Consider the following 15,307-nt stretch of genomic DNA (forward strand, 5'->3'; position numbering starts at 1 on the left):
GGATACTGGTATTTTTTCAGTACCTGTTATCTATCAGGGACCCTCATGTAAGTCATCTCATTTACCCTCTCATCATCCCTCCAGCCAAGGAGGAGATCGAGGCTAAGGATGGGCAGACCTCACCCAAGTGCCCAGCAGAGCTGGCATTCATTCAAGTTCAAGTCTGTCTGCTTCTAAAGACCCACGTCCTCTATGGCACCACACCGTCTGTTCTGCAAACCTTCCCTGGGGCCCCCAAGCACACCATAGATACTCCCTAAATGTTTGCAAATCATGAGAGAAGTGCTTCCTCTACAACCTGGAGAATATTCACTTGCAAGTCTATACTGTGAAAGTCAATTTAAAAGCCCGTGGAAAATTTATCCCAAACCTGTGGGAAGTGAATTGAGGCTCAAACACAAGGAGTAATGGTTGATCAGGCAAGCCCCAAGAAGATGGTATTACGTTAGCATAAACGTGGCTGTATTTTGCTCATTCGGAGCGAGGTGCCAGCCAGCCCATTTGGGGTATCTCAAATTGCCACTAAAACCTGCATCTATGCACCTGGAGGCGAAACGGCTTAGAAATATTCTGAACTAGGCTTTGAGATTCGCTTATCAGCCCCATCCGACAGACGGTGACGGGACTGGACGTCGTGTGTGGCTCCAGCCTCATGGCTGCACTTGTTGCCGATGAGCCACAGATCTGCCCACTGTGATGCTCAGAGTGGGCTGCTTCCCTGAGGAAGTTATAACTTGCCATGTCCAATGCAGCAATAATCTCTCCACCCTCTTTGAATCTGGCACCCCTCCTATCTATCACTACTTGACGTGAGCTTCCGTAGTCAGTGGGGTGAACATGCTGTCTGCTTTGTTAAACCCTTTTCTACATGATTTGACTAATCTACACAGCACTACCCAGAAATGGTAAATCTAGACAATGACAAAGAAGCACCACACTGTATAAGTATATTCTTTGTAAACTAATTTTCCCCCTGCCACTCTCAAAGCAATATAAACTTTGTTGTTCCTCCTGGATCTCAAATGCTTGTAATAAATTCTTTGAAATGTCAGTAATGTTGAACTGAGAGTTTTTTTTTTTTTTTTAAGGAGATTTTCTTTCTTTCATAAAAGGAAAGACTGTCCCTTGCAGACAATGTGGATAAATATGTTTTGTTTATTTTACTCAGTGCTGAGTATGGTTGGGTAAAGGGACTCCCGTTTCCCACCCAATCTCTTGCTGAAAGAGTGAATGATAAATGAAACCCTCAGTTTCCTGGACAGTAGTATAGCCAAATAAATTCATACTCTTTCATATATGTAGTATAATCAACAATGCTGCACGCATTTATAGCCTATAATAAATATAAATATAAGTATAAATATAAACACTGTCACCAAACTCACTCATTTTCATAAGACCATAAACCAGTTCAGTGAAAAATATCAACCAAATTAAAAACATTTCAATTCAATCAAAATGATTGGTTTATTAGACCCATGGATACACTATTTAGTGAGCATGGATTTCCACCATACCCCCCTGCTCCGATCCACTCTCCAACACACACTTGTCTTTCTACTGCACAAAATTTGGTACAACTGTCAAGTTCAACTGGAAAGTGGGATCCAAGACCTGGATGGAATTTATATTGGATGCAAAGTCACTGGCCTTGGAGGGTATTTGCCAACTGAATCATTTACACAGTTGGTATCCAAATGGTGGGGGTTGAGGGTGAGGGAAGTGAGGCAGTCATTTCAGGCACAAAATTAAACAGTTTCCCCTAAAACACAATTATCAAGATGAATCTAATGTGATATTTAAAAAAATCAAAATGAATGCAAAAGAATTCATGATCAACAAAATCAGTATTGCTGACTTTTTATCTTGCCTCAGACTCCAATATGACTCAAGGTTATTACTGATCCTATATCCAAAATTTTGATATCCAGTGCATCATGGATTTTGGCATTCATTTTGATTTCTAAAAATACTGCATTAAAACACTATCGTCAGGGTGCCTGGGTGGCTCAGTCAGTTAAGCGTCTGCCTTCAGCTCAGATCATGATCTCAGGGTCCTGGAATTGAGCCCCGCATCAGGCTCTCTGCTCAGTGGGGAGCCTGCTTCCCCCTCTCCCTCTGCCCACCCCCCTTTGTGGTCTCTCTTGCTTGTTCTGCCCTCTCTCTCTCACACACAAATAAATAAATTTTCAAAAATCTTTAAAGAAATATCTGTCTTGACAATTGCATTTTTGGGGAGCACCTTGAATTTTGCATCTGAGTACATCCCTTGCTTCACTTTAGTTTTGGTCCAGGCCAGGAGAATTCTACACTGTGATTCAGCCTCATGTGGGCATGGAGATATCTGAGTTCTCTTAGAATAACCAAGGCCCCAAAGGGGTTATGTGACTATGCCTACAAGGGTAGCAGACTATGCCACCCCAAAAGGTGTCACTTCAGCATGAGGATTATTTTGAGTTGAGGACAACTGAGAAGTAGATATAGGAAAAGCTCTCTAAAGAGGAACTCTTCTACACTGTTGGTAGGAATGCAAGTGTGGAGATTCCTTAAGAAATTAAAGATAGAGCTACCCTATGACCCTGCAATTGCACTACTGGGTATTTACCCCAAAGATACAGATGTAGTGAAAAGAAGGGCCATCTGTACCCCAATGTTCATAGCAGCAATGGCCACAGTCGCCAAACTGTGGAAAGAGCCAAGATGTCCTTCAACAGACGAATGGATAAGGAAGATGTGGTCCATATATACAATGGGATATTATGTCTTTATCAGAAAGGATGAATACCCAACTTTTGTATCAACATGGACGGGACTGGAGGAGATTGTGCCGAGTGAAATAAGTCAAGCAGAGAGAGTCAATTATCATATGGTTTCACTTACTTATGGAGCATAAAGAATAACACAGAGGATATTGGGAGAAGGAAAGGAAAAGTGAATTGGGGGAAATTGGAGGGGGAGATGAACCAGGGGAGATGAACCAGGAGAGTCTGTGGACTCTGAGAAACAAGCCGAGGGTTTTGGAGGGGAGAGGGGTGGGAAGTTGGGTGAGCCTGGTGGTGGGTATTAAGGAGGGCATGTATTGCATGGAGCACTGGGTGTGGTGCATAAACAATGAATCTTGGAACACTGAAAAAAAAATTAAATTAAAAAAAAAAAAGAAAAGAAAAGTTCTCTAGCATTCCTTATTTGCCAAAAGCAGGACATAAATGTGTTAAAATGTCCCTCCTTCCTCTTTCTACCAAGAAGGACAGCAGTTGGTGGCAAGGAACAACTGGAGACCTTTCTAGCATGAGAGGAATTGATAACAGATTTTGCCAAAATTAGCCTTTACTTTCTATGAAATTCTCAGTACAGGGGTGCCTGGGTGGCAAAGCCAGTTAAGCATCCTACTCTTGGTTTCTGTTCAGGTGGTGATCTCAGGGTCATGATCTCAGGGTCGTGAGATGGAGCCCCCATGTCCAGCTTTGGGCTCTGGGCTCCACACTCAGTACAGAGTTTGCTTAAGACTCTCTCCCTCTCCCTCTGCCCCTTTCCATCACATGCATGTGCACGCATTCTCTCTCTTTCTAACATAAATAAATCCAAAAAGAAAGAAAGAAAGAAAGAAAGAAAGAAAGAAAGAAAGAAAGAGAAAAGAAATAATTTTCCCATATTTGCCTTCCCACAATCTGCCTTCCCTGGAAGCTCCAAGTCCTTCTCCTTTGTCTTGTCACTTCTCTGCCAGTATATTGTTTTGCTAAAATGCTGTGTGAACCCACCCCCTTTGAGTTACTCCTCACTGAGTGCTCCCACCTGTGATGCCCAAGTTGATAAGCTCCTATTTATTTTCCTCCTGTTGGGTCTGTCTTTTGTTAGTCAAATTTATGGGCCCCAGCCTAGGAACCTGGAATGAAAAGAGAAAAAAGATTGTGTTTTTCCCCTGCACCTGTATGGGTCAGTCAACACAGTTTCAGAGGTTTGTTAACCTAAAACTGTAAGAACAATGGAAGGTGGAGCTCGAGAAAGTTTCATTTTACCCCCCTCCCTTTAGAGATGAAAAAACTTCCGACCCACAGAGTTTTGACTAATCCCATGTTAAATTAAGACTAACCCCTAGAGAAAAAGGAGGTTGGCCCAGGGCACCAAGCCTTTCTTTTCTTTTTTTAAGTTTTATTTTTAATTCCAATTAACATAGAGCGTTCTTTAGAGCCTTTCTATAGGAAGAAGCCCTTTGGAGACTATTTTCTTTTCTTTTCTTTTTTTTTTTTTTTTAAAGATTTTATTTATTTATTTGACAGTGACACAGCGAGAGAGGGAACACAAGCAGGGAGAGTGGGAGAGGGAGAAGCAGGCTTCCCGCCAAGCTGGGAGCCAGACACAGGACCCTGGGATCACAACCTGAGCTGAAGGCGGACCCTTAACGACTGAGCCACCCAGGTCTCTGTTTTAACAAGGGATACTGTACCATCCTCTCCATCACTCACACACTTTGGAACTTCATACTGAAAGTCTGCCAGGGGGAAAATGTCCCAAATCAGATTAGGAGGCGGGGGTCCGCTACATGGCACAGGTGGAATCTGGACGCAGTTTTACTCCCGGATGCCTGAGTGGTAACAAGACCTTTACCTTGGCAAATGCACACGGTCGAGAACAATTTTACACTATCTCTCGAGCAACTTCACCTCTGAGGAGGTGACCATGCCCCTCATTCCTCATCCAAGCACAGATAACTTTCCCTCCCCTAACTGCTTCCACAGATCTCTCTCTCCCTCTGTTATTTATTAAAATGTGCAATACAACAAGAAAAGGAAAAGATTATCCTGCCTCCTGCCATGCAAGACAGCATGCGGAAGTCCAAGGTTAAATGCAGCATTTGGTTTCTTAAGCTTCTCTAATGCATAGGTGTGGAAAAGCAATCTGGGACCAGAGCTTACAGCGGTGACTGTCTAAGGATAAAACCTTGACTTTAATTTGGACTCTCTGGCTAAGATAAAATCTGCTTCTGCTATCATTATCCCACTTATGTTTGTCCCCACTCTCTTTCCACTCTGCCACCCAGCTGAGTGGGAAGAAATTAACATGACCTTGAAGAATACCCAGAGACTCCTTAGGACCATCGCGTTTTCAGTGGCCAATACAGAGGCCTACGAACATTTTCATAGACTCCGGGGCCTGAAAGGGATCTTAAAAATCATCCAGACCACACATTTAACAGAGAAGAAAAATCAAGTCCAAAAGCTCATGTGACTTGTCCCAAATGGTCAGCTAGTTGGAAGAAGGGTCAGACGAGTATGAAACCTCAAAACCGGGAGCTCCCTTCCCAGGGCACCGTGACTAGTCTCCAACCACGGCCGGCTCACCCCCAGATCACTGACCAAGGAACATGCACACATTGGGGCGTTTATACACATTTAGAATTTCTCTCGGGCCAATAAAAAATCTCAAGGAATGGGATAAAGACAAGCCATCTCAAAGGTCACAGAAAGGAGGTATTTCAATATTCTTCGGTTTATAGGGGCTTTATCCAGATCAAAATTATGTACTCAAATTAGAACTGAACATTTTTTTCCTACCTAGGAATGAGACCCTCTGTTTTCTGCCCCCGAAGTTGCTTCCGTTTATGTTTCTGATTTGCTCCTACCCAACACACTCTGTTTTTCTAGTTTTAGATTCCAGCACAGCCCATGGCCAGTGGGTTAGAGGAAAAGGATGAAGTGTGGATTGATATTTATCCAGGAACCTCTGGATTAAATTCAACCCACCAACGTGTTTTGTAAATCCAATCTGTTTTTCTTATTTATACTGGGAAGTGTAAATTCTCTCTTCACCCCTGCTGAGAATGAATTTGTGGGTGGGTAGCCTTTAAGCCTCAATGTAAAGACAGCCCTCCAGGGGCCAGATGCTGGTATTCATGCTGGATGGCGGGCTCCCTTATAACCCTGAGCAACCAAGATTAGTTCTCGGAAGTGACCATCCTAGAGACTCCTATGTGTCTGGAAGCAACAACTGGGTTTTGCAAATGCAGTCAATTTCATGGACTTGAGTAAAAGGGTGAAAACCTTATATGGCAGTCTTAGAGAAAAACCTGACAAGAACTATTTGGAGAATTTCAGTCTAGAGTGATACTCTCTGCCAGCACGATTCATCTTTTTTCTCATCTCAAGAAATGACCTCACCCAACTAGACCCACACAAACCACTGCTTTTAATTTATTTTTTTCCCGAAGATACGACAGCCTCTGCACACTGTAGAAGTAATTATTATCCTTCAAAGTTTTTGGTTTTTTAAACCTCCTGCATTACTGGTTCTCCCTGACAACCTAGGTTGCGTTGTTCTTAACTACTCTCTCTCAAGCAGAGTTGGAAAAACATAGGACAAAGCCCACATGAAAATAAAGAATCACAAAATAGAATTTAAACCGTCACATATGAATTTAGTTGATCTTTGTTCCCCTTAATAATATTCAAACAAAAACACTGTGTTCTGGTTCATGAAGATCATTACCTTTGAGAGTTAAATATCTTCGCAGGTCCTTTTAAAGTTTTCTCTTTAAAAAGTTCAAACATTTCATGTTCCACAAACTCAAAAATCCTTCAACTAGTGTAGAAAAAACTGGTATTTCAAAACCATGGAATTAATTTCCTTTACATACGTCTATCGTGAAGGGAAAAATCCTTTTATGCCCACTGATATATATTTATTCAAAATTAGTTCTCTATCTACTCGGTAAAAATTTTAAAAGCTCTACAGATTAATTCCTTCAGTGGTCATCCATTAGATCTACAGAAGTTACAACGTATTCATTAAGTTTATAAGTTAAAACCCCAAGAGCAAAAAATGAGAATATTCTCTCAAGGTTGTAATGTAAGGAATGAAATGTGGCTCCAACCCTTCATTTCTTGCAAAATAATACAAAACAAAACATAGCCCCTGGACTTTCATAGGAAACCATTAGGACAACTTTGGGAAATTCTCCTAGTAGAATTTATTTCCATGGGGCGGATTGGTCACCTCATCCACAAGTCCTGTCAACAGCCATTCAGATGGGTTGTCTACACCTGGCTTTCACTGGCCAATAGAGAGATCTATAAGATGTTGACAGTGTTCCGAGAAGACTGTTGTCCACAGAGTTCAAAGTTTCACTCCACCGTAATGAACACCGGATTCTACATGAAAACAGAGGACTGAGCTAAGCAACCTCACCCCTCAGAAAAGGACACATTTTTTCTTTAGTAATTTCACCTGTTTAGGTGGTTCAGGTAGAAGAAGTCTTTAACCGGACGGTGTATAGGTCCGTCAAATTTAACTGCTCCTGAAAAGCATTAAACTCATTCTTTGGAATAACAGAGTTGAATTCCGGACATTAAAAACATTGGGACGGCTACGATTGTGCATCTTGTAAGTTTGATCGTACCTTTTTTCTCTGTAGATGTCAAGTGCACACTGAAGATGTTTATAGCCTGTGTTCATGTCAGTCCCAGGTCAAAGGTATTACGCTGTCTCACACTTGTAAGATTTTAAAAAACACATCTTCAAAACCGACTCAAGAGAGCGTTCACGTTGAAAGTAGTCATGACCCAAGTGCCAGGGAAAACGCAATTACTCATCTCACTCAAATGCTTTCATTTCCAAGAAAACTTTGGACTACCATTGAGAATTCAAGTTCACAGAAACAAAGGGACAACAAACAAAGTCAGTTCTTAAAATACTAAGTCTCTAATCCACTTGCCTTTCTGTCCGTGTGTCATTCTAGCGTGACCTCGCATACTTTGCTGTTGGGGACCTAAGGATGCAGTGTGACTGTCGCCCTCAGGTAGGGGAGGGCTGCCTGTGTCCCACACTGAGGATCAAGGAGGAGGTTGAGTTGGCATTTGAAATGAGCGCCCAGGCTGCTCACTTGGTACTAAATCGTTGGTCATCTCACTGGGAGCCCATCATTATATAAGTCAAAACCTGCGCTATTAATTTCTGGATTGGAGGTGCTGACGTCATGGCCATTATGTTTTGAAGCTAATTTATTTTAAAGGTATCTAAGTTAAGAATGGCTTTCTGAACTTTAAAGTTATGTACTCCCGAATGAGGGGAGATTAAAGATCAGCTTTCATAATTAGCCTGAATATCTTTTTTTTTTTTTTTTTTTTTTTTTGATGCCCACAGCCTCAAAGTAATAAAGTAAATGTCCGGAAGCTTTATTATTTTATAAAGATGTGGATTTGTTGAGGCTCTGTGCATCATATTAGAGGACTTGTTAGAGCATGGTTGGAATGGTTGGAATCTGGGACACAGACTGGGGCTGAATTTCTTTACCCTCTTAACCCCAGAGAGTCTTTAGAAAAATAGAAACAAAAGAGCACAAAGTACTTAAGGTAAGACACTGTTGTATTCATAATATAGAGAAATAACCACCATGCCTCATGGACAGGAGATGCAGTTCTCCACGGGGCTACAAAACTGTGCTAGTAATAATTTTAATTGGATGCTATCTTTGCTGCCTTCAGAAAGTATCATAAAATGGAATTATTACGGGCTACAAGTGCACTTCCAGTGCCGGCCTCTCACAGGAGGAAAGAGAAAACATTTATCCATCGGAGGGCAACATCAGCGGGCTTCTATTTGTTTCGTTTACATGCCTCCCCAGCTGCCTGCTCTCACTTCCTCCTCCCTGGGTCTGAGAGATCAATTCGAATTAGGCGCTGTGGACCCGGATGCCAAGTTTTGCAGGCCCTGGGCTTCGGTGGGGGGTGGGGGGAGGTGTGTGGGTGCTGGGGGGGCGGGGAGGGGGTGAGGCCGCCCGAGGGCAGGGCCCGGGGCCGGCAGGGCGGGGCGGGGAGCATACCTGCAGAGGATTGGGTGGCGTGAGCGGCGACGGAAGGCCATGTCCCGGAGACTGGCTGGGTTTCTGAGGGGGGCTTGCACTCTGCTGAGTTGGAGACGGTTGGTTCTGGTTCTGGTTCTGGGGGTGGGGGTGGGGCTGCTGGGGCTGAGCGGGCGGAGCCGGCGGCTGCTGGGAGGCGGGAGGCGGCTGCTGGGGCGGGGCGGGCTGGGGCTGCGGCTGCGGGGGCTGCGGGGGCGCGTGCGGCCCGGGCGGCGGGTGCTGGCCGGCGGGCGGCGGCGGCGGCGGCGGCGGCGGCTGGAGCTGCTGGAGCTGCTGGAGCTGCTGGAGCTGGGAGTTCAGGGATGAGGTAGCTACAAGGAGAGAAAGGGAACGTGGAGTTGAGACACACGCGACCACAGCTGGCGGGGTCTCCGACAGCTTGTCCGGCGGGAGCCGCGAGGGGAAGAGTTTGCTCGCCCGCCCTCGTCTCTTCCGGGCTGGCACTGGGAGACAAGAGTCCCTTCGAGGGGGAGACTTTGCCGTTGGGAGGGGACCATCCTGTCCCCCATCAGGCGTGACTTTCAAGGGTACCGAGCCGAGTCAGGCAGGGCTGCGCCCGAAGTGGGAGTAACGTCTACTCGCTTTCTCTCTCTTCCTTCGCACACGGGCCTGGGAAAGCCACGGAGGCTTTCAAGATTGGCTTTCCAGTGTAAAAGTTCAGTCCCTTTAGTTCTTTTGGCAAATGCCCGGCCGGAGTTAAGAACAGAAACTGAACTGTAATCTGCTTTGGATCACAGGTCCCATCAACGGCGTCTCTCCCACCTGCCGCTTCAGACCTCCCCAGTTTGCACAGACATGTTAGTTTCAAGTTTCTACATTTTGGGTGGCTTTTTTTTTTTTTTTCTTAAACGTGGCACATGCTTCTAGGCTTTGCAGAGACAAAAGCCTGAGTCTGAATATTTTGTCTGCTGATCAAAGAGACAGAACCCCCTCACCCCTCACCTCCACACGGAAGGGTCAAAGTAGGCTACTGCGAACTCTGCAGTGGTAACTAGACATGACCTGTCAGCACCTCAAAAACAGGCCAGGAACTGAGAGAACAAAATCATCTTTTTAAGATTTCCTTGCTATTTGAAAAGTAAGGTGAGCTTCTTCACACTAAACACACTAAATTTGTTCTATGCCCATCTAGCACTGGACAGTTTCTGCAGCAGGAAGATTGTGAGTTTGGCCAGTGAATGATCTAGAGAAAATTATTGCCACAAGTTCACTTCCTCCTTTACCTGAATCTCAGGCTAAAAGCTTTCCGACACGCCTACAAACACATACAAGGATCAATGTTGAACCCATAGGTCTTGACTGAAATGTTTTCCTGCTTTTCCTTTACTTAGAATTAATTAGTCAACAATTTGAACAGTAATAACTCCTGTTTGTAACATTAAACTAGTTCCTATTTTTTTTTTTTTAAGTGCTCCTTTAGGGACGATTGAGTGGTTCAGTCAATTAAGCATCTGCCTTGGGCTCTGGTCATGATCCCAGTGTCCTGGGATAGAGTTCACATCAGGCTTCTTGCTCCGTGGGGAGCCTGCTTCTAAGTCTGCCCTTCTGTTGCTTGTGTGCATGCTCTCTTTCTCTCTCTCTCTCTGTCAAATAAATAAATAAATAAATAAATCTTTAAAAAAATGCTCCTTTAGAAAAAAATCCAGTGGTTCTGTAAAGTGGAATATTGCTTTACCTGCCTTCATACAACAAATATGTTCTTGAGAAGTGTGTGCACATTGAACCCTATGTTGAGGACACCTAGAGGATGTGGTAAGAAAATCAAGCAGTGACTGTAAATTTAAGAATCATTTTGTTAAATTTATTGAACATCAGCTAGGCACTAGTACTGCGCCAGACAGTAGGTAGGATTTAATCCTGCCTTCAAGGAGTTCATAGTCTATTTATGGAGATAAGATTAACTCATAAAAAAACAATCAGGTCTGGGAGTAACTGTTATAGAGCCCTACTGATGGTAGACCAGAAGGACCCAGGGAATCAGGCCAGGGGTTTTCTGTGGGTTAGAGAGGCCAAGGCAGTGTCCATGGAGGTTGTGGAATGAGAGCAGAGAGGGTTCAAGAGAGAGAGGGTCATTCCTCGAAAGGAAGGAAGAGAGGATATTACCGTCTGGGATGTGAGAAATAGCCAGATGACACAGCATGGCCTAAGTGATATTTCTGAAGGACAATGTGGAGAACGGAGTGCCTGCAACAGAGGCTCTGGGAAGTTTGAATGACTTTAAACCTTAGAGAAAGAGGAGAGCTTATCTTTTGAAAGTGGTGCAAAGATTGCTCCCAGTTAGCCGCCGATGTTAAGTCAGATTTTAAACCTATAATCCGGTTTATTAGTATTTCTTTTTAAATTGGGTTTGTTCAAAGCCAGGCACACCTGTATCGGCGAAATGATAGCTTGACAGTTCCCAGGGGCACCAAATACCTATCTGTGCCCCCGAGTCCCTTGTAGAGCTTTCCTGTTGGACGGGTTGGGACGGCCAGTGCTCACTGGGTTGGTGAATGACTCTAGGTCTATTCAGCACTTGGTGCAGTGCATGTCCTGCCTTGCATGGAAGTCCGGGGTGCTCTGGGACTCCAGAGGTAGAGATAGTGTGTATGAGACAAGGCCGCGAAATACCCAGTCAGTGGGAACTCTCTGAAGCTTCTGCTCCGTTCTGCAGCAAACCTAAAAATGCTCTGAGAAATTAAGTCTCTCTGGAAAAAGTACCCAGTCTTTCCATGTATTGGAACCTCAAGAGACTGGCCCGATTTTGTCACTCGCACATTCCTATTATACAAAATCACATTTTATTGAAGATTTGGGAGCCCCGCTCAATTCTGACCTCCCAGGATCTCCCGCAATCTGTAGGGTCCCAGGAGAATGGGGTTTGATCTTTCCTTTTGGTGAGTTTACAGATTTGGGGAATCTGATTGCATCTGGCCTCCTGCCTGATTCAAATCAAGCCTGTCCTGCTTCCTTTCAGGTGAGGGGCACATATGTCAGTGCTTATTTTCATGGTTGACTTAAATACCATACTGTTTCATTTTGGTTAGAAAAGCATTTATCTAAATCAGCATTTAGAAGCAGGATAGACTGGGGAATATTGGCAGACAGATATTGGCAGATGGGTAGGTGCAGCAGACCCTAACCTACTAATGAGACACCGTTCCAAATGTGTCTTCGTTCCTTTATGTTGGTGCGTTCACGCTGCTTGGCTATTTCTTTCCCATAATCTGCAGCTTGCCTGGGAAGGCATTAAATTAAGCTAAACAAAACTTCTTTGAGTTACATAAACTAATTTGGCATCTTCAAGCAAAAAATGGTGGACTATAAAATATGTCCAGGTATGTACTGGGTGCAAAGAAAGGCACAAGGGAGTGATACAAGAAGGTAACTCTGGTCTGAAGAACTAAAGCCACTTACATAACAACAAAAGCTTTAAAAAAGTGGTAAAGCAGGGAGCGTCTGAAGGGCTCATTGTGTAAAGCATAGTGAGATACGGACACAAGGTAGGAGGGTTCAAAGACATTTAACTACAGAGAATGTGGATAAAATGAAGATTTTTAGGGATGAAACCCTGACCTTATGCATGAAAGATTAGAGATTTTTATGGTAGATGGTAAATATAAAATGTAACTACAATACCAATAGCTATGAAAGAAAGAGATGCATAGAAATATACATTAGGGCATTTAACTTTTTTTTTTTTTTTAACTTACAATGTTAAAAAAGAAACATAAAACAAAACTCCAGCAAACTCTGAATTTCCTAGAGAGAACACTATGGCAAAATCTGTGGCTCGAAACCTCCCAAATAATTTAATATGACAAAGGAGTAGCCAAGAATCCTCCATTTCTCCATTTGCTCAGTTTCTATTTATCAACTGTACATTAGGAAAAAATTCTTCTTTTGAATCTTTGTGAGGGGTTTCCTTGGAAGTCTCACATGTAATAGAGCCATGCCACCAAAGGAATCAATTACATTGGCTGGGATTTACGTAGACTACTTCCAAGGCTGGGGAATGGAAAAGGGGAAGCATCATGCATATCCATGTTTGAAGGGCAAGTCCACAGAAGATTCTGGAAGATGCATATCTGCATTGGAAGGGCAAGTCCACAGGTGTGTTTTATGCCTTCAAGATATTTGAAACATCTTGGGATAACAGAAAGCAAAATGGCAAATACTACAGGAAGTGTTCACTTTTGTTAACACCAAGTATAACATTGCACTCATATAATCACTCCATCTGGGATCTCAACCTCAGCATTTCCTTGCCCTTTCCAGGGCTCAAGCAAATGTGGGCTCTGTTGGCAAACTGGTGATTTGGGTTTGACGGTGGGCAGGAAAGAAGTACAAGCTATTACTTAGCTGTTGATGCCATACCTCTGGGCATGTCTGGGAACTAGAGGAGCCTCATAGAAATGCTTTTACAGAGAGTAGAGCACTCATGCTAAGGAGAAGGAACCGGGAGAGGGCTTCTCATTGAAAGTGCCCAGAATCCTGAAAAGAGCAGCATGGTAAAGACTATTCAAATTCATCCTTAGCCCTGTCCCCTGGTGCAAGCCTGCTCCTAGGGAAACAGAGGGCACCAAGTAAAAACAGAAAGGGCAATGTGTGATGCAAAGTGTAAGAAGCCAGATGCCAAAGGCCATATACTGTATAATTCCATTTATATGAAGTGTGCAGAATAGGTGAATCCGTAGACACAGAAAGCACATTATTGGTCACCAGGACCTGGGGGTGGGGAATGGAGAGTCACTGCTGACAGGTATGGAGTTTCTGGAAAGGGTGATAAAAAGTTCTAGAAGTAGGTAGTGGTGGTGGTTGGACATCACAAATGTACTTAATGCCATGGAATGTACACCTTAAAATGGTTAAAATGACAAATTTTATGCCATGCATATTTTACTGCAATAATAAAAAAAGCTGCTTTTCTATATCCACACACTGGGGACCAAGCTATACTGTCTTGGGATGCCACAAGGGGAGAGGACAGTCCTTCTCCACTCTGCACATCTTTGCAGTTCCGAGGGCTCAGGGAGACACCAGCAAAAGTTGTGCCTGGTGGAGCAGAGGGAGAGACACAGGTGGGGCCTCTGGTAAGAGAATGTCTCATCTACACTTAGACATTGGGCAGCTGCCTCACTGGGCTCATCTTGACATTTTAAGGAAAGTAACCAAGTAGGGTATCAGCTTATGTTGCCCATAGAACTCTGTGACATTGTCGTCTCTGGAGTATTATTGGTGGCAGTGAAGAGTTCTCTAGATAGATTTGTCCTTCATTGGAAACAATGACTAGACTCCTAAATCCATTCAGTTTTACAAATCAATGGGCTCATGGGTCTCCAAATAGAAAACTTACGCTTCCTAATGTGGCCTTTGCTTCCCTAATGCTGTATTTATCGTTCATGTTTGTTGCTCACTAAAATCCCTAGGAGAAGCAAAAAGAACAGAATCTAGGACAACCCAACCAGAAGAACTTAAATTGGTAAAACTGGATATCTGCCCTCCCCCAGTTCCCCAGAAAATAACATCCAAGATGGCAGAAGCAAGTGCACAGGTCAGGAACCCTTTGTTTCCCTGATTAAGGGCATTTTCAGCCTGCACCAGTAGACAGAAGCTTCGCTAAGTGGGTGGGAAAAAGAGTGTGCCCAGAAGGGAGGACTTCAAAAAAGTGCAGAAGGTGAACTTTGGGGGAAAACTGTTTTTATTTTTGGCAATAGTGTTAAAAACAAGCAAAATCAGTTCTGCTTCAGAGTATGACATACTCATCTCACATGTGGTCTTTGTTACCATCTCCAGAGATATCTTTAATCTGTTCCTTGTTTCTTTTGCACGTAAGGCAGAGATCTCAGTATCTTTTGGATAGCAAGAGAAAACAAAGAGAAAAATACTCTTCCAATTAAAAATCCCTACAAATTACCAGCTAGTGCTGAACCATGCAAGCTTCTTTCTTTTGTGGGTTGTTTTTTGGCCAACTCTAGGCAGCCTATCTCAAATTGTGGACAGAATCACTTGGGGAGCTTGTTAGAAAAGTCAGTTCCAGAGAGTAGGCCAAAATCTGCATTCTAAAGCACCACCCAGGGGGTCTGGAGCCCTTTCCATTGGGGGTCCCAGCAGCCCAGACCAGAGGGAGTGGCTCTTCCCCTGGCCTTCAACTGGAGCAGCTTGCTTTGCCATCTCTCCGTAACTTTGAGAATGTTCTTCTGAAAAATGAATCTGTTCTTCCACTAGCAAAAAAATATTGAAATAAAACCACTGTTTGGGAAAAAGGGGAAAACAGACACCTGGGAATCTTTCAGTATCTTTAGCATATTTTTTAGATATGAGGGCAATTTGCCACCCGTTACTGCCTTTGTGGACATATTTGGGGCTACTCTTGTTGGAGTATTTTTACAAGTATTTAAGTATGAGACATAATGTTAGCTTTCAGATGCTGCATTAAACAAGGAAGATTAAAAGCAAAGGAGCACCCATAGC

The 15,307-nt window shown here is 43.6% G+C and overlaps 1 protein-coding gene across 2 annotated transcripts in view; it reads right to left on the reverse strand.

The window, feature by feature from the left end:
- The window catches only part of POU6F2 (POU class 6 homeobox 2), a 490,143-nt gene that overhangs the window by 107,192 nt on the left and 367,644 nt on the right, over positions 1-15,307 (reverse strand). For both annotated transcript variants that reach the window (XM_047695942.1, XM_047695944.1), the window contains one exon: positions 8,816-9,165. In XM_047695942.1, coding sequence (XP_047551898.1) covers positions 8,816-9,165 — 350 coding nt within the window. The remainder of the gene's footprint in view (positions 1-8,815; positions 9,166-15,307) is intronic.

Source organism: Lutra lutra, chromosome 11, assembly GCF_902655055.1.
Source record: "Lutra lutra chromosome 11, mLutLut1.2, whole genome shotgun sequence".
Lineage (NCBI taxonomy): Eukaryota > Metazoa > Chordata > Mammalia > Carnivora > Mustelidae > Lutra > Lutra lutra.